The 19,803-nt window shown below is 40.6% G+C and overlaps 1 protein-coding gene across 1 annotated transcript; it reads right to left on the reverse strand.

Moving 5' to 3' along the window:
- Positions 1-495: 495 nt before the first annotated feature.
- LOC136946064 (chemokine-like protein TAFA-1) lies at positions 496-15,575 on the reverse strand. Its single transcript, XM_067240252.1, has 5 exons — positions 15,444-15,575; positions 14,250-14,394; positions 1,979-2,119; positions 679-803; positions 496-525 (listed from the first exon to the last, which is right to left on the reverse strand). Exons 2-5 carry the CDS (start codon positions 14,389-14,391, stop codon positions 496-498), a joined length of 438 nt encoding a protein of 145 aa, XP_067096353.1. The 5' UTR covers positions 14,392-14,394; positions 15,444-15,575.
- Positions 15,576-19,803: the final 4,228 nt, after the last annotated feature.

A 19,803-nucleotide genomic window follows, 5' to 3' on the forward strand; every position in this document is an offset into this window, starting at 1 on the left:
ACATCAGTTTATAGATGCCAGAGGAGGAATATCAGACACAGTCTTTATCCAAAGGCAGTAGTGTTCATGTTCCTCTCCAAAGGATGAAAGTTAATTCATCACCAAGTTATACCATGCTCCCCATGGGAATACTTTTGAACTGTGTCATTTGTCAGCAGCCCGCAGCAGTGGTTGTAGTATATGCACATGTAGTCATGTCTTTTATCCAGGATTTTCAGGCTTGTTGAGTATATGCGAAGGTTTTTGTTAGGTGTAACTCATCTGAAACAAAAAATTCAGATTGCAAATTTATTGTCAAAGAGTGTGTCTTCAGTATAAAGGTAATTCTGTAGTGCAGTACTTAATCATTCATTCAATTTTCTTTAAATGAATTCAGATACTTCAGAAAAAATGTATTGTGCAAGGGAGAGCAGAGGACATACAGCATGATGCTAATGATGTGGCACAATTATGACGAGGCCAACCTGTTAAGTAACTCTGCTCTGCTGCCAGGTTTTAATATATCGATGTGTATGGCTGGGTGTTCTGAGGGAAAAAAAGGGGTTTCATGGAATGTTACCGTTCAATCAATTCCCAGAATCATCATATGCTTTGTAAAGCAACGTTGTTTTTATAGTTAATTCTACTTCTACCATGGTACCTAGTCTCCAATCAGATGGTCAGCTGAGGTTATCTTACCCTGGTGGTTTTGATCTTGTTGCCAGCGTAGCACATCCAGCCGGAGTTGTCAGGGAGCGTCTTGCACTCCTCTCCCTCCAGGCACGGCTCCATCTCACACCACCACTTCCCAATTACTATGGATGCTACAGGCACAGAAAACATAGGAGAGATACAGTGACCTGGGTGTCTCTTACCCAGCAGGAGGTATAATCAGACAGCTGCACTGTAGGGCTTGGAGATTAACTCCTACATCACATGGAAACAATACTTGCTTAATAAATAGAGAGGTTTTGAAGCTATCTTTTTTTCCTTCACTGAACACTGTTAGCTCCAATTAATAAATGTATTTTAAAAAGCTTTTGTCCTCTTGACTGTTGAATAATTTGAGGATCCTTTGTTCCTGTTATTGATCCCTTTGTTTACTTTGATTGAAATGGAAGGGTTTTCTGTTTCCGAGTTAAGAGCAGTGAACCAGCATCTTCTCAGATGGTTGTGTAAGTGTGCTTAGAAGGAGCTGTGACATGACTTTAATGCAGGCAATTTTTCAGCCATCAGAAAAGGTAAATGGCCTTAAATACAGGGTATGTACAGGGTAAATGGGTAGCACATTTCAGACAACTGTCAGAAGAAAATACCCTGTCTGAGACCTCAAATTCTTTCACTGCTCAGTAATTGTGGCAATATTTCTAAATGGATCGAGATGAAATACATTTACAGGCAGATGGGAGTTTTTTGCAAACGAAAGTAATGCATTTTGCACTAATTCTCTTTATTTTCTTTATAATCTTTATGAGATGCTTACATTTTTACTACAAAGATAAGAATGAGTCAAAACATATCTATGTGACCAGAGATTGTATTCTTTACCTTTCTGGTTTAAGTGGATTTTAAAAAGGCTACCCCCCCCCCCCCCCCCCCCCCCCGTGGCTTTAACAAGATCATACAATACCTAATACCAGCAGGCAGCACAAGTCCAACATGGCCTCTAATAAAACATGCATAAATATATAAATATTCTGCCTGTGTATAGGGTGCACTGTGCACACCAAAGGTTACCCTACATATTCTTAGACTATCAACCATTGCACATCTCTGGATGTGACAGGGCATTAATAATATGCTTATCTGGGACAAAGCAAGGGCTGGGGTGACTTTGCACCGGCTGGGTTAAAACTGAACTGTAACAATATCTGTACTTTCCAGGTTGACGGCCTGAACTGTATGTCTTAGTATCCCTGGAATCTAGTGTATACTGAATCTTAAGTTGAACCTTCTGTGAGATTGAAAGAATGTGCCTTTGAAGTTTCAGCAAACTTACCATCCACACAGGAGGGCCTGTTCCGGGTGGTCCCTGCCACCTTCCCTGGTAGACAGGAGCACTTGACTGTCTGGGAGCGCTCCTCTATGCGGTTCTTGTTACAGCATCGGTGAGCAGCAATCACCTCACATGTGCCTCCTTCTAATGACAGAAAAGTTAAGAACAACACACTGAGAAATGAAATCTGGTAATAAACAGCATTAATCCTGTTCTTTGTGTCTTGTTGGATTACGATTTGAGTTTCTCTTTTTTAAATAAATTCTATGTTCCTTGACCGGTCTTTCTCATCTAGATCTTGGCTTGCACACAGTATCCACATAGATGGATTCTCTTCACGTGAGTAATCACAAGTTTATTACACACGACAGCTATAAAAATGTCAGGCAGGTTTACCATAAACGGGAGCAATGGATGTTGTGCTTTGAGTAAATTATCCCACCGTGAACCATGTTGTGTGAAGGCATGATGAAGATGCCAAAGAGAGGGAGTGTACGGTAGATAAAGACAGATCTATTAGTAGGCGAAGAGGCCTGCCGGGGCCCTTGCCTGAATATGAACACTGGCCCTTCATGTAGCGTAATTATCACAAGCCTGGCTGCCTCTGCCTGAAGGACCAGAGAGCCCCTGTCAGGTCCTCCTCCACAGCTCTCCTCCGAGTCCTTGACATCCAGTATCACACAGCTCTACGCCCATTCACATGACACAAGTACAGGTTAGTCAGTAAATTAAGTGAACTACTATAGGAACTGCCAAATTAGTCTTTTAATTGGTGATTGATGTGTTTATTTACATCACTGATTCACAGACAATGTGCTCAAATGTAAATTATGTTTAATACCTACTCTACTGATTACAGACTTAACCACTATTGAATTATATCATTTCAAACTGTAGAAATGTGGGCATTTCTAAATGTTTGCCATTTCTAGTTCTGAGTCTGAGCCAATCTCAGTATCAGAGGAGCATAAGTTCAGGTATGAGGAGTATGAGTCACACGAGATAATTGAGCTATCATGTTAGAGCCTGCAAAGATTAGCCAACATAACCTCTCTTGACCCCAGGATGAAAGGAGGACTCACCTCCACCCTCCCTCATCCTCACTCCTTTTAACTCACTTTTCTGTACCAACTCTTCATTAGCGGTAGAGGTCAGAAGCAATATTTGTAACCAAGCGGCAGATAAACAGTAAGCTTTCATGCATCTGACATTAGGTGCTGGGATTTATGATGAAGGCAGCTGGAGTCTTTTTTTTTTTTTTTTACAGAGCCTCATAATGTCAAAGTCATACTGTATGATACATATGCTCCACTTCTACTTTTCAAGGTGTTGTGGAGCCTTGGTCAACAGAGAATTAACTGCAAATAATAACAACAAAGCCAAATCTGAGTTGGAGAATGCCGGGGAAGGGGGTAATGGGTGGAAATAATTGTCATAGAGTGATTAAACACAGCCGTGATTGCTAAGGTTTAATAGAGGGAGTGGAAATAACTGAAATACCTTTTTTTCAATGGCCTCACTTGGTTTCTCTGCAACAAAGTGTAGTTACTTGGGGTTATCCAGGCTCCAGGGTATGTGTTTCTGAAAACATCAACAGCCTTTGGTTGGTGCAGATGATGGATGTATCCTGATCTTGTATCAGAGAGAGTGCTGTCTGCTGCCTGATGTTGGGGCTGCCACAACAGGGCATGTTTGCCCAAAGTTAATCATGATGTACCAGTTAAAGCAGTAGGGCATTCGTTAGAAAACAACAGCCCACAGGGGTTTGCTCTCTTTAATGCATCTTCTTAATTGCATAAGACAGACCCAGATTTCTCCTTTGATCTATTAAAAACACACTACTCAACAGAATTAACTCTCACTGCTTGCTGAGAAGAAACAGGAAAACTGTATCGAGAAAATATATTTGGAAATCATCACCTCAGAATAATTTATTAAAATCAAATAAAAATGCTAATAAGTTTAGTGTTTCCAGCTGGCAGGTGTGATGGGTGCCTTTAGACAAAGTAATGCAACACTGATGAGTGCCTTTTAAGCTCAGCCATGGCTTCAGTTTGTGACTGCAAAACACTGCATGCTCCAACAGCCGGTCTCTGGGTTATGAATATTTCAGAGGAAGACGGAGAATAACATGAGTGGAGATGAATACTCTCATCAGGTGGAGGATGGAGCCATGCAAGGATATAATTGTTTTATCTATTTCAGTTCCCCTTCTATTGTGAACAGTCATCAACCCACATGGCATATGTGTTTGCGTGTGTGTGTGTGTGTGTGGGTGGGGATGTGATAGCAGGTGAGCAGGTGTGTGCTTTTGTGTGCGTTTATGTACTTGCTTTTGACACAGGTTGAGACAGGTGTTAAAATAACAAAAGAATTATAGCTTTTCTAGCTACCCATTTGAGACATTTTAATTAAAAGTGTATGTACTTTAGTAAATTACGTTTTTTGGTCTCTGGGATGTGAAGGCATATCTCACTAGGAGGTATATTAGTCGGTTCCTCCTCACTAGGTTCACAGACCCACCTGGTGCCATTTTGAATGACAGAAATAGGGATCCCAGTGAGATAGCCATCCCAGGGGGTCAAGGGGGAGACAGAGCAGAGGGGTATCCTGCTGGAGCTGTTTTATTTCTGTGGTCGGGCTCGGTGGTCACCTCCTGCCTCTCGCTCTGTGGATCACTGGGCCTGTCAGGATAGGAGTGTCCAAACATGACCTGCACAACACAAGTCACAGACTCCTTTTTTTGTTTTTTGTTTTTTTTATTGGAGAGGCACTGACCTTTTTTGGAAGTGAACGTGTATAAGCGGAGATTCCATAAAACACATGGTTCACAGGTTTGACTGGGATCTTTTCATGAAAGGTACTGGAAGCTATAGTACAGCTCTGGAATTAGAAATGTGAGTTCTGATCAAGTAAAAAAAGCCCATATGTTAGATTACCTCTCCGAAGATACTGGAGCTGTCAGATTACTCACCAACTCAGGACCAAGATTGTTTTTACCATTAGCAGTTCACCTCAGCTATATCATTTCATGAGGTAGAAGCAATATTTAAGGTGTGCCGTCATCTTCTCAGGAGATATCGAAATATATCCCTATCCAAATATATCCCTTTATTTCAAGGGACAGGAAATAACTGGAATTATTGTGGAGCTGGTCTGAAAATGCATTGAAGCACCCTAATTTGTGCATGTCGTAAATCCTGGTGCAAGTCAACCACCTGCTAACTGGAGAACAAACGCAAATGGGTGCTTTCTGTTCCAAACAAATAGCCCCCATAAAGCATGCCTGTGAGACTCCCAGAAGGTGTATGAAAATGAATTTGGAGCTCTGATACAGGGAAATGACACAGACACTGAACATTGCCTTTCAAAAATTACGTGGATCTGAAGTTATGTCTGCTTAATTACTGTGAAAAGAGCCCAAAAGGGACCAATAAGCACTTGTTCACAGGTGATAAAACAACTATGGCACAGAGGAAGATGGTCTGTACATCTCAATAGAAACGTCATGATGCTAAAAGTATGCCATGACTTACTGTCTACAGTAATAAGCCCAGAGTGTGATCCAGTCTCAGAAGGATTCTGATTGCAGGTATTATTTTATTACGATGGGCATACTAGTCTAATACCATCTGTGCAGTGCATGTGTGTGTGTTTGTGTGAATGTGTGATTTTTGTGTGATTCTAAAAGCATTCATGCATGCCGTTAAAATTGAAAATCTTTTTGCAGACCTTTATTGCATTGAATTGCATGCATGGGTTTTTTGCCTATCAAGAAATAATTTGAAATGTAACATATTCCCTTGCCAGTGCAGAATGTTATCTCCTCCTATAGCTTGATTGTAAAGCAATATATTGATTCTCCTCGAGCTCTCAGGAAAAAGTGCATATGGCTGAAAGACTGAAATTGAATGTTCTAACTGTTATACTTCACAATGCCATCCACTTGGAAAGCCTGGGGGACTCAATTTAGCAGGTAACCTGACTTACTCCAGGGGTTGTGTGGATGCACGCATACATCTTCTGATTGACAGCCTGTGACACCATCTTCTGTATAGTCCCCCTGACAAACATTCACAACACTACACTTTCCATCTCTCTCTCTCTTGTCTCTCTCTCCCTCTCTTTCTCTTGCATTTTCTCTCTCTCTCGTTGTCTGTCACGTACACACACATATTTATAAAAAAAGATTGAATGCAGCTAAGATACAGTCTGTCATCACAAACATGACTCCACCACAGCTCTAGTGGTCAATATCAGACCTACGTATGTCTTGCCAGTAACAACCTCAGGTTAGAACATCTAACTCCAGTTGAACAGCAAGGCACCTGATCTCCAAAAGTTCTGGAAAATCACATCCCGTATTGGCCAACATCAAGCCTGTCACTTTCAAATGGGAGATACATTCAAGGTGACCCATTATAGGCTGCTCTCCCTGGCCTTTCTCAATGTAGACATGTGTGCCAGCAGGCTACGGCAGCCCTGTCACTGATGGCTAATGGGACAGCCAGATTAGAGAATGTCAAATTAAACTAGATGGAAGAGAGTGAGAGGCAGTGAGAGGAGAGGTGTCTATGTGGTGTCAAATCTACAGCCTTTTTTTCCTCTGAAAGCATGTAAAGTCCCTGAAGGGCTTTTGTTATTCTAGTCTGAAATGCTTTGGGAAAAGGCAGAGACGTTAATACAATATACGATAAAATGTGCACTGTTCGTGACTATTTTGTTTTTGGGTTGAATTGAATTTGTGGAGAAAAAAAAAGATATGTTTTCCAATCTGAATTTTGTGTACTACAATTTGGAAGATCACAATAAATCAGTAAAGAATATCAGTGGGAATCACTGAATAGATAAGTTGGTGGATTTAAAGTAGCTCGTGAACAGTGACAGAACAAGAAGTGTACCCTGTATCTTTGATTAATCAGTTGTGATTCTTCTACCTATCCTTTTATGTCCCCCATTGAATTACATGACCTGCAACAGCAACTGTCACTTCAAGAGAGTTTTAAATCTATTCTTTGTGCACGTTTGGCTGTGTATCTGTGTTCACCTTTCCTCTCAAAGAGGATGATTTCCCCCTCCTTTAGATTGAATTTAGCCATGTCTTTTTCGCAGCATGCACAATTTACACTTGGCTGAGAAAGAATATCAATTGCTCCTCTGAAAAGTATGGTCCATGACAAATAAAAGCAGGGAAATTCATGAAATATGGCTGCCAGCCAGTGCTGTCACTGTAACACAGCGGGGCCTTAAGATTGGCCCTGCCCAGTGGGCCACTGAAGATGGGTGATGCTTTATTGAAATGCAAAATAGCTACTGAGAAAACTGAGCTGCTGTTGTTTTAAGATGCATGAAAACTGCATGGTAGAGAGGAACCAGAGAGAGAGAGAGAGAAAAAGAGAGGAACAGCGAGAAAAAGGAAAAGAAAGGAATGGTTTTTTTCACATTTGCATGTGAGCCTCAAAGCCTGTCGTTTCAGCTGTCACATGCAACAGAGTCCCAGGCTGCTGTTGGACTGCTGCTGATCAAGCCCATGAAATCATATTCTGAAACAGGAGTAGGACCCTTATGCAAGCAATGTCTGTAGTGATTTAGTTATTTGTTGGGGATATGTATTGTGTGTTGCATGACAGAAAAAACACAGAAATTACAAAAATTTCTATAATAAACATACAAAGTCTTTAAAGTGACCAAAGGCACTAGAGCATCCTGGTCATCGACAAAGTGTTATGAATGAGAGCCATAAAAGAGAGATAGAAATGTCCAAAATGAGTTTTGTTCTGTGCATATGCTGTCATAGTTAAATGTCAAACTCTGCCTGTCTGTCTATCTAGACCTTTCTCTCACTGATAAGTGTCCAGGGCTGGTATTTCATATTTGTAGATAGCCTGCCTAGATGGAAAAAGAGGCTACATTCAATGAGAAGAAAGGGTAATGATAGGCTGAAGTCAAAGTCAGAGAAGAGCTGCTCTGCCCACTGACTGTAACCCAAACCCTGTGCATTTCAGGGCTGGGTTGTACAATGCAGGCAGGATGCTAATGTGCCTGAAACATGTGCAATGTGTAATATTCTTTTGCACAATCCAGAAATGACCCCTCATACAATATGACAAGTACTCTCCTCAGCAAAGAGCAATGATTATGTAAGATTCAGCTGGCAACAATGCTTGTAATTGGAGTTGAAGGAAATTCATCACTAATTCAATATGCTATCAGTGGTGGCAGAGAGTCTCTCATAATCAAACTTTTCAATCATCTAATTGTGGGTTAGTGTTGATAATATGTGCTTCTTGGTTTTACACCACTGGAACTAAGACTTGCTTTTAGAATGGGTTTGATAAAAGAGCAGCATCAGTCATTTTTAAAATGTTGTATCAGGCATTCATCTAGCACTGCTTCTGAAACAAGAACAAAAAACGATTCTCTCTATCTTTAAGGTTGCTTTTGCCACACCATCAATCTTCCAGTGATGGGTAGTGTATATTGTCAATGCAACAGAGAAGCCACAGAGTCTACCAAACTTGTCTGCAAGCATGCTACCAAACCTCTGAACCTGCTGTAATTGGATTTGGGGTTTAAGTATGCGAGAAGACTGATGACACACCAAGGAGATATAACAGGCATAAAAAGTTAATCTGCAATTGAGACTGATACACAGTATAAATTACCTTGCTAGGATGTCCTACCTCCCTCCCCCTTGGAACCAATTAGCATCTTGAGATGTTCTTTTTTCCCTGCAGGTCTCAGTAATGATAATGAATTTCATATTCCTGCAAAGCATTTCAAACTATCGATGCAGGGTGAAGACAGAGAAACACACAGTTTAATAGTGTTGTGATGGCATATAACACAAAAGGCATCCACAAGATCGAAATTAGGAAAGAAGTTGAAAAGTCCAAGAAAATCCCAAATATTCCAAAGTATATTGTTGGCAATATCAGCCAGTGCTCTGCATCTTATCCAATTCTGTAGATTATTTTTTCAGGATGCCTACGGGTCCTGACCTTGTCTCGCTGTGAAATACAAACTCACAAGACTAAATGTTTAATTCTAATTACAGCTGACGGGGCCATCATGACAAGTTAATGTAACCCACAAACTCGATCAAGGACTTATTTTATGTCTCAGACATCAAAATATTGTCAGAGTATGTAAAAGATGCTGTGGCTGATATGCTAATTTAGTGGAGCTTTATTTAAGAGTATGTTTCCCAGCCTATTTCCTATTTCACTCTTGTCACCCCATTATATCAGCACTTCAAACGATTGCTACTTATTGTTTCTAACGCCAAATGAGAAATTTAAATATTTTGTTGACGTCTTTGTCGGGTGGTTTATGTCTTCATATGTCTGGCAGGTAGGACAAGAAAATGGGTGGAACTAAGTAAGAACAGTATGTTATCTATATGACCACATATGAATATTATACTGGATGTCGTGTAACAGTACACGTTTGTGAAATACAATGGTTAAGCTACCAAGCTGATACTAAACCAACACTCAAAATAGAACCTTCCAACAGCACAAGACCCCTAACTGCTGAAAAGAATGTGCTCCGGTGATCTTAAAAAGTGTGTGCAAACTGTCATGAGCATAATCAGACAAACTGCAACAGTATTTGTCTACGTAATAACAGACAAGATCATTTTACCTAGGATGATGGATGCAACATAAACAATTCCATTGGACTTCTGGACAGTGTATACAACGAACATCAACACATTTGAGCTCAGGCATTATGCAAAGTAAGGCCTTGCTATCCTCTTCCATCTTTAAACATATGGACAAATATTATTCCATATTAACAAAAACATGTGGATGACGAGCATCCATTCTCTGAGCTGTTTGACAGCAGGATGATGGATGACATGGCTGTTGCTGGTGACTGGGTCCTTGTCCTCTATGTTGAACCCTTGAAGAAGCTCTCCGTCTGTGACCACCGTGACCAGTAGGAGTGATGCACTATGGTTATTAATGCATGAACATTCAGACTGGGGAGGGAAACAGCTGGCACAGCCAGGGACGAGAGATGCTGGGTAATTAATTAAGCTGTGGGCCACAGAAATCCATTTTCCACATAAGCATTGTGACCGCAAAACCATAGCCCCTCCACAGGGCTAGTTGTAGATCTTCAATTAAACATGCTGTTTAAACAAATATCCACAAGCTCACACTAGTCTAGTGCAATGAATAATTCATAGAAAAATGTAAGCTGTGTGTACCACCAAGTATTTTTGTTACACTAAATGTTGTGTTGAGGATTACTTGACTAGTTAGTCCACATATTTAAATTTTAGGTATATGTTTATTGTATGCACCTTCCTGCCAAAGCAAATTCCTTGTCTGTGCAAACTTTCATGGCGAATAAATCCCTTTCTGATTTCTGATTCTGAATATGTTACGTCTCAAGCCAAGTGACAGAATACTGTAGAGTACAAGTAGGAAGTGACAGACATGCATCTTCAAATGGGTGCATCATTAATCTATGAGTGTTATTCCCTGACTGAACAATAGCAGAAGACAGGGGATACCATCTGTGGGGAAGGAGATATGGAATGTTTTACAAAGTGACCAGCAGTCAGGACACCCCGCTAGCTGGTGAAACAGTGAGATGGTCCTCTGGGGTCACTGTGGCATGTACAGTATAGGAATATTCAAACTAAGTGAACCTGGCAGTCTCCAGATGTGCTGGGGCCTTGGGCCCCAGCTGGATGCCACTTCCCATTGGCACTAGCGTAGCACCAATGAGACTGGTGGGAGCCAGGCAGAGATGAGGTCTGAGGAAGGGAGGAAAAGATGGAGAGAGGGATGGAGGAATGGAGGAGGGGGAAATGTAAGTCAAAATAATGTGCCTCCAGGATGCATTATATAAGGCTATTAAACTGTCAGTGTCTAGAACTGTGCATGGAGGGATACAACCTTTGTTTGTGACAGCTGAAAATCCATTTTTCATGTTATTTTGTACCGTAGCAGTTGGTATACGGAGGCTTTGTCAGAGAGCATAGGGTTCTCCTTCTCTGTCTCTCAGTCCCTTTTCTAAAAAGAGACACTCATATAGAATTCAATATACAGACTGAAATAGGATATCTTTGATAATAGCCCCTTTCATTCTGAAGAATCCAATACAATTTACAAGGAATAGACAAACGGTGATTACACAAAGTATTAACTGTTCTGTGTTGCTGTAGCTTTGATATCATATCACTGTCTATGAATTAGACCTTGCTGAAAAGAAATACTGACAATACTGAGACTGAATGTCTTGTTTACAGTGTAGATAATTGAAGTCCTGACAGGGCTAAGATGACAGGTGACAGGCAGATGTTCTTGATAATGATGCCAAAAGCAGAAAAGGACATCATTCTAGCATCTTTGATCGTTGCTCCTCAATTAATTCTGCTATAGGACAACAGATACTAATAGACAAGTGGTGATATATAAACTGACAAATGTAAAAATCAGAATCTCAGATTGTAATGATGTCCTGGTTAGAGTTGGTTCAGCTAAAGCATAGAGTGTCCCTTCTTTAGTAGACCTTGCTCTGTATCACGCCACACCCTTCCATTGTTGTAGATTATTCAGGCACTCACAAGTTTCTGATGTCTACATCGTTTTAGAAAATCTAAAACTATTACAGGTGCATGCTGTAAATTAGGAGGGAGGGGAAGAAGAGAGGGTGGGTGTGAAATCTAAAACCATCAAGGCTCTTCCCTTCACAAGAAACACTTTCAGACATTTGTATTCAAAACATGGATATTTCTCCTCCTTGTAAAACAAACACACTCACCAGAGCTTCAAATACTCTGCACACATTGATTTAAGATGGCTTTTTATCCTGACTGCTTTTAAGTTCGTTTTTAGTTTTTAATTTGAAGGTGGCTACAAAAGCTTTGACAAAATGTGTGTTTTGTATTAAAAGTCTTTTGAGGTATGCTGTGGACATGGCTGAGGGTGGATTCAAGCCCATGACCCTAAAACAACAACATCTCGGTACGTCCCGTTACGCATGCATGACAAACACAATCTGTCCTCTTTTGTGCGCTGTTCACGCTCCTTGCACCGCATAAATACGCCACCTTATGAATCATCCGACCCATAGCACAGAGAGTTGTGTCTCTTTCTGAGGTTAGCGAACAGCCCACAGCACGGCACAGAGACAGCGCAGAAAAGCAATCTGTAAGTAGGGCTGCAGGGTAGAGAACAGAGACAGACAGACGAATCCCCGGACATCCATTATAATCTATTCAGGAACTCTTCCTGCCATGGTGGGGTTGTCAGCTCGGGGACAAACTTTCACGCACGTAAAGCAGAGAACTGTTGGGGAAAACATGGCTAGTAACCCGAAAGAAAGCAGGGTGCCTCCCTGTCCTGACCATGCAGGTGGGTGGAGTGTCAGTTATTGAGTTGTGGTATTTCAGACATATCCTGGAACACATTTACAACAAATGGTTTGCAGGCAGGACCTTTTTCCAATTAAGGGTATGTGTGGTCAAAAGCTTGGTCATGAAATAAAGAAATAAACCTTTGATTTGGGATTATAGTTGATCAAAGTTTTGCACTATAGTTACACTTACTCTAAACATTGTTCACCTTTACATTGTTATAAAACTGTTACTATTGGCAAGGAAACTGATCTCTAGCCCCTTGTGATCTCAATTTTCTTCGGTAATACCAACTTGTGATCCTAAGGCATGTCACTGGCTTCAGTGATTGGCCCAATGGTCTACAACCGATGGCCTTCCTGCCACCAATTCATGACCCGTCAACCCCAATACTGCTACCAATCCAACTGCTTCACAACACAACACACAGAACAAATGTCCACCTGTCACAGTCTATCCAGGCATCCATCCTGTTCCCATCTCATAAAACTGGCATCTCCTTTATCCTAGAATGAGGACAATCCAAACTATGGTGTTTAGGGAATGACAGTATATTTTCACTGAACTGCAGAAGAAAGCCAGAGAAGAAGTCAAATAATGTATTATTTAAGTGTTGTGTCATTTCGTTTGTAGTAATTGAGATATTTTACAATGAATGTGTGTTTGTTGAGTGTATCGTCTAATTTGTATGCCTAAATCCCCAATGATTAATTATTTCGGTAAAGAAGGCAATTTGATATGTAATATCACAAAGCTCCCAACCCAGCAATAAGTGTTGACGTCGTAAAGGAATTTCATTGCTTCATTACTTGGAAGGGCCATTCAACCTTGTTGATTATGCTATGTTTATTCATTGCAAGTAATGCCACTAAAATACCAAAAATCTCAGTTTTTAAGCTGCACAAAATTGCATGTTTCCATTCACATGCATTTAAAAAGTACTGGGAATTTCCTCCAAAACTCGTATTGCCATTTCACACTATAGAAGTTTAGACAAAGAAAATGACTGAAACCTGTTTACTACAGCCCCAATAGGCATCATACTGTGTATTTTATAGATGTCTTTCCTGTTTGTATTTGACAGCACATTTGAAGCTTGTCTAAGAATTTGAGCAATAAAACAAAGATAGTGGTACAGGAATTGCAATGACATTTATAGTAGATCTACAAGCAGCAGCTGACAGAGTTTCTGCAGGTACTGCAAATGTGATTCACAGGCAGGCACAGCTTCCTGTATCTAACCAAACCAGTCTGGTTGTACCCCTACCTGCTCTTACATCTTAGAGCCACACTTATTCACAATACTGGAGAAGTAACTGAAAGTTGTGGATCTTTTCTATTTTTATTTTTAAGTGATTTCACAGAGGAATTATAGAAGCCAAGTGAAAATTGCAATTTCTTTTGAATAATACATACATCAGAGTGTACATTGAACAACAGCCCTGCATTAGACAGCGCTGTGTCTCTCCAAAGCCTTGACCGAATAGTAAATCTCACTTGCTAAGAGCTTCTTTGTACAACCCAACACTGGGATGTGCTCTCTAGCTAATGGGTAAGAGCTTATTAGCCAGTCATCCATTAACATGTAATGATCTCATCAAAGCAAGATGCGCCCAAAACCAACCACACCCACCACTTCAAGAAAAGATCTGGGCTCATTTTCCTACAAGTTCATGACTCACCCATGACTATCTATCATGGTTATATAAAACACAAAACCTTCCAAAACAAAGAGAAAAAACTTGAAATGCATTTATTGTCCTCAAGCTAACACAGATTGAGTGAAAAAATGATTTACCATACATCGGCAAGATTCTAGTTCCCTTCCTACCGGAAAAAAACAAACCTCCCCTTGCAGTCCAGAGCAGAGACCCACAGAGGTGTGGAGGGACTCACCTATCATGTGGATGGAGACGCGTCCGGGCCGTGTCACATGGTGCTGCTGGATGGTGTCATAGAAGGTGGCCTGGCACAGCTGAATGGTCGTCACACTGACCCAGAGACACAGGCAGAGCAGCCAGGACATGACAGGGCACATCTGCTGTGGACCAGAGAGGGCACAGTCCCACTCAGTGTGGTCTCAACCTTCAACAACATGGACTTAACCTGTGACCACAGACCCTCCCTATGTCTATGTTTTGCTCTCTCTCTCTGTCGCTCTCTCTCTCTCTTTCATCTCTCTCTCTTTCACAAACAAACATAAACATTTCGTATGAAGTGTTTCGTTTCTATACATCTCTGGTTCTGTCACAAAAGTATTTCATCTAGGAAAACTGACCTCACTGACCCCATGTCAGCTGAATCTATCAGGCTATAGGATTGTATAATTATCAACTGTTCACTGCTCATGTTGTTCTTCCAGCCCTGTCTTGTCCCCGAGCCACAACAAAGTAAATGTGGAGTGATCCCTGGGGACGCTTTCCATGCAGCAGAGATTTCCCCTGACAGGCTGACTCCCATCAACTCCTGAGCCCTGCTCTTGCCTTAAAACCAAAATTAGAAATAAAGAAAGATAAGATTTGTGTCCTTCTCTCAGGCAGCTGCCTGCCGTGCCTTTCTGCCTGTGCCTGACTGCATCTGTCGCTATCAGGAATGGGGTGCTGGGACAGTGACAGAGCAGTCATGGAAATCAAAAGCCTTGTAATGTCTCACCAAGCTGTATAGATAAGAGAATAGCTGCAGCATAAACATGGAATCTTTGGCAAGAAAGATACAGGTCAGTTAATATAAGATCTATACGATTCAATAAATTAGTTTGACACACCTATGCTATGATTGACAATTAGAATCGAACAAGAAAAATGCTATTTATGAATCAAAGTATTTTGGTTTTGGACATAAAACATCACCATGCCAATTTTTGGCAAATTGGGAATAAATATTATGTACAGTACACAATAACACAGAACAGTTTATCAAATAAATAAGCTTCTAATCATTACTTTCTCTTCATAGTATAAATTCACATTTAGCAATACACACTTATTTCATCTTTATCTATAAAACATTAAACCTGAGGTATCTGAAATTCTGTCTATGAAGGACAACCCTTCCTGGATGAGTTGTGTTCTTCCTCAGAGAGTGCCTTACCTGAACAATCCAGGCAGGAGTATAGGTGTGTCTTAACACATGTTACATCCATCCATGCTGTAGCTCATGTGGATCTAACCCAACTCCTTTGATGGTTTTGAGGAGTGAACTCCTCTCACACTCTCTTCGTCGACTTCACTTTGACGAAAACACAGCAGCAGGCTCACTGAAACTGACACTCAAGCCAGACTCTGGAAACAGACTTAGAGCACTGTCATTTCCACCTTTGAAAATATCACTGTTATCCCTCGAGGGCACCCTGCCACTGACACAGAATAGATTTGCCTCCTCGCATTTACAGGCACATGCAGAGTGGTCCTTAATTAACTGTAGTTGAATCTCTCCTCTTTCTCCGTCTGCATCCCTCCATTGAGAAGCAGCCTCTGAGCACTGCACGCTCTGCCTCTGTCCCCCTCAGCAAGCACCAAGTAATGAATGTCCCTTTTCCAGCCTAGCTCACTGTTCACACTGTACCACGTCTTAAAGCTAGACTACCTTTAGTACAACACAGTGACCACATGGTGAGAAACCATTCCTTCTGATGATCAACCTCTCAACACGGCTAATTAACCCATCTGGTGTAAAGATTTACAGTATGAGTGTCTCTGTTTATTTTTAGGAGCATCATGAATATTCGACTATACTCCTTCCCCCACACAGATAAAGATAAGATCATGAAGCTGATGCCATGGATCGTAGTAATAATTGTAATCATGTTTTAGAGTGTTCTTCATCAATTGTAGAAACCTATAGATTAACTGAATGCAGGTCATTTCTACATTATAATTGGCTAACATTTTTGATGACTTGAAACAATGTTTTGTGTGTTTTTCTTCCCCATACATTTTCTAAACTGAAAATCTTGAACAACGCATATAAATACTCAATTTCACATAATTTTACAACAGCATCCCCATGCTCTTCGGAATACAGTACGTGTCTACATCAAGTTGGGAAAAAAAGCAGAAACGAGCTGGAACACTTTTCTGGTCAAGAATCGTTAAACTTAAGGTCATTCATGAACAGCTAAAGGGGATATTCAAATACAGTTGTGGAGTTCATCAGTCAGCGATGGAGTTTTAATGGCCACCTAAGGAAATAAGAGGGAGGTAGATGTCATTAAATCAGCCCTGATCAGTATGTCTGAGAAGCTGGCCATCCATCCTCATCCCACATTATGACTGAGAGCCAGCTCCACTTCACCATTGTGAAGGGCTTTATCTCCAGCATACAGAACACGCCCGAGGCCTGGAACTCATCCTGCTATGACAGCCGTGCACAAACTCTCCTGTTTATTTTAGGTTGCTTGATTGGGAAGGTGGGGCACACTCCCATGGCAGACTGTGGGGAGGAAAACATGAAGTGAGAATAAAGGTAAGACACTAGTAGTCTCATGAGGAACAATGTAGCATTGCATCAATATCTGTGGTCTGAGACTGATTCATTCTGTGTGTGACCAGCAAGACATAGAGGATGCCAGAATGGTCTTATTGGGTGTTTAAAACACTCGAGAATCAGGCAACTATCTCAACCATTAAATACTGAGAGATTGCTTAAAAAAAAAAAAAAAGATTTTGGTATTTTTTTCACAAATACACCACATCCTTTAATTTGGCCACCCTTTAAGTTGTTAGGTCTGTCTGTTAGGTTAACCTCTATTATGTTTGGTAAAAATAAATCGATATAAAATATTTATATTTTGCAACTTGTCACTAACCTCACCTTGTGTTGTGGAAAAATTCTAGTGGCACTGTGTAGATTTGAATAGTCAAGAGATGGCGGTTTCAAGAAATTTATTTTGCTTGTACAAATTAATAATTAACAAAGTACTTTGTGATCAGTCATAACGAAGGAGGTGCTAGCCACAGATCGTTCGCAAGAGTGATGAAGAACAACCCTCAAACCCTGCCTTATATAAACTTTGGATCAAATGGTTCTTCTGATGGTCAATCCATCAATGTAGCAAACTCTGTGATTGGTCAGCACTGCTCAGTGACAGTTTGACTCCATACCAAGTGTCCCACAGTTCTTTGATGTGGCATCTCTCCCCAAACCAGTAGATACTAAAGCCACAGAAGTTGATCAGTCAAATGGTCAACTGTCCTTTGTGTGGGCATCTTCAAACAAGTATTTAATTAACACCACCCATGCAACAGGAAGGGCCAGAGCAGCTTGATCAGTTCCCAGCTGTCTCTTCCTCCCCAGGTGACAAGAACTCTCCCAGGTCACCCAGACTTCCCGTCCCTAGACTTCACGTCTCATAGTTAGGTGTTATAAAACTACAGGTGGCATCTCTACCAAATGAGTTGAATCAACTTTCACTGTATCAAGCTTCTTAACCAACTTTAGACTTCCATTAAAACACATTCCTCATATATAAAACACACACATTATAACTGTATTCCAAATTTCCACCACACCTTGTTGAAGGTTAAATGTGGCCTAACACCTTTTATGTTTATTTGGTCCCTTGTTTTTGTTGTTTCTCTGCTACAGTATATGGGCATCCTCACCCGGTCAAAAAACATGTACATCACTTTGATTCCCTTACCTTCTGGCTAACAGGTAATGTCTGGACAGGCATCATTCACTGCTGCTTTTATGGTTTCTTCCCTGAGTGTTATTGACAGCTATGCTCAGAAAACAGAAGTCCTGTTGTTGGCCCTGTCGGTTGTGTACAGGGAGGGCTCCTTAATCTACTGTGGTCACTATAGTTGAAGCCACAAAACTGTCTGTCCTCCCCATGACCCCTAACTGGCGTCTGGCAAGATGGCAAGTCACAGCCCTCTACTGAGGGGGCTCTTTAAATACTTGTGTTGCTGCTGACTATCGTACTGCTCAGGGGTTCTGTCAGCGGGGCTGGCATGTTTGGGCCATTGATTGGAGGTGAGGTGTGTAAACATCGTTGTGATTACTTGTGCTGGGTCAGACATGGTATTCTGTGCAAGTGAAACTTACATTGTGTGAGAACTTAACATGCAGGAAGCTCAAGAAACATATATTTTTTCTTTCCCTAAGCTACTGCATGTTTACTACTGTCGTGACTGACAAAAAACATGAAAGGTTTCGATGCCCCAAAAACAACATGACATTTGAAATAATATCAATGCATTGACGTTTCCTACCAGGGGCTTATTGTTAGCAGACATGGACCTCATGGTGTATGTCAAAATTCACTATTCAAGTCTCTGTTGAGGTATGTGAATTGCAGTCAGGATGTTGTTGTCAGTATTCTCCATATACAAATTATACATGGGTTGTATTACATGGTAAGACATGTATTACAGAATTATTGAATAAAAAGCTACTGAAAACGGTTCTGAATAAAAATGTATATTTCCTTGTGTTCCTGGAAAAATTATATGCATGTGTTTTTTCTCATTTTTATAATTGACACTAGTTCAGTGTATTATAAAAACCCAATGAGCAGCATGGCTTATTTTAAAGATTGCCATGGCTGGTACTGCTGTTTTTAAATCATTGCTTTGTAGTTTGTTTTCCTGACCAATAGTCTTTTCTCAGGGGCTAATAAATCATATTGTTCACAAATGACATTCCAGGGAGACAGCAGATGACTTTGAGGGAGGCCTTTCAAGTTGCCTATTTACATTTTCATTGAGTGTTTCTGTTTTTTGCAGCTTTCTTGGCTCCATTATTGTAAAGGTCAATGGAAAAATAGTTAGTGTTTAGTTTATCTGCATGAACCACCTCTCAAGTTCAGCCAAGTAAGAAATTAAATTATCTTTATGGAGGACCAACTGTAGTCAGAGAATCTGAAAACGGACCTTTGAATCTTATTTGGTGGAGCGTTTATATCTTGGGTGGAATTCCATCAAACCACTATTAGAATAACTGAAGTCCCGACTAGGTATTTTAAATTTGGATCCTCTGATGTTTGATAGAAATGGAATGCTTCTGCACCTGATGATCTTAACATTTAATATATATTTTTAGGGATATGGATCTTTTCCATTACATATTTGTTGTGTATAAGTGAGACAGTGCTTCTCTCAGCAGACTCTCCCCATTAACTCTCCAGACACAAACATTACAGCCCAAAGACTGATGGAGGGAGATCAAATGCAAATCGAGCTCCAACATAAAACCATTAAAAAGTTTAAATATTAAAACTATGCTCTAGTTTCTGTTTACTTTGAGGTCAATGATTAGAAACCTTGGGGAGGTGTACTCTGCAAATGTCTTAATGTTTGGTTAATTGTTCACAATAACAGAATTCTTACATTTACATTTATTCATTTAGCAGACGCTTTTATCCAAAGCGACTTCCAAGAGAGAGCTTTACAAAGTGCATAGGTCACTGATCATAACAACAAGATAGCCACAAAAACATTGCGAGTAG

This window comes from Osmerus mordax, chromosome 7 (genome assembly GCF_038355195.1).
Source record: "Osmerus mordax isolate fOsmMor3 chromosome 7, fOsmMor3.pri, whole genome shotgun sequence".
NCBI lineage: Eukaryota > Metazoa > Chordata > Actinopteri > Osmeriformes > Osmeridae > Osmerus > Osmerus mordax.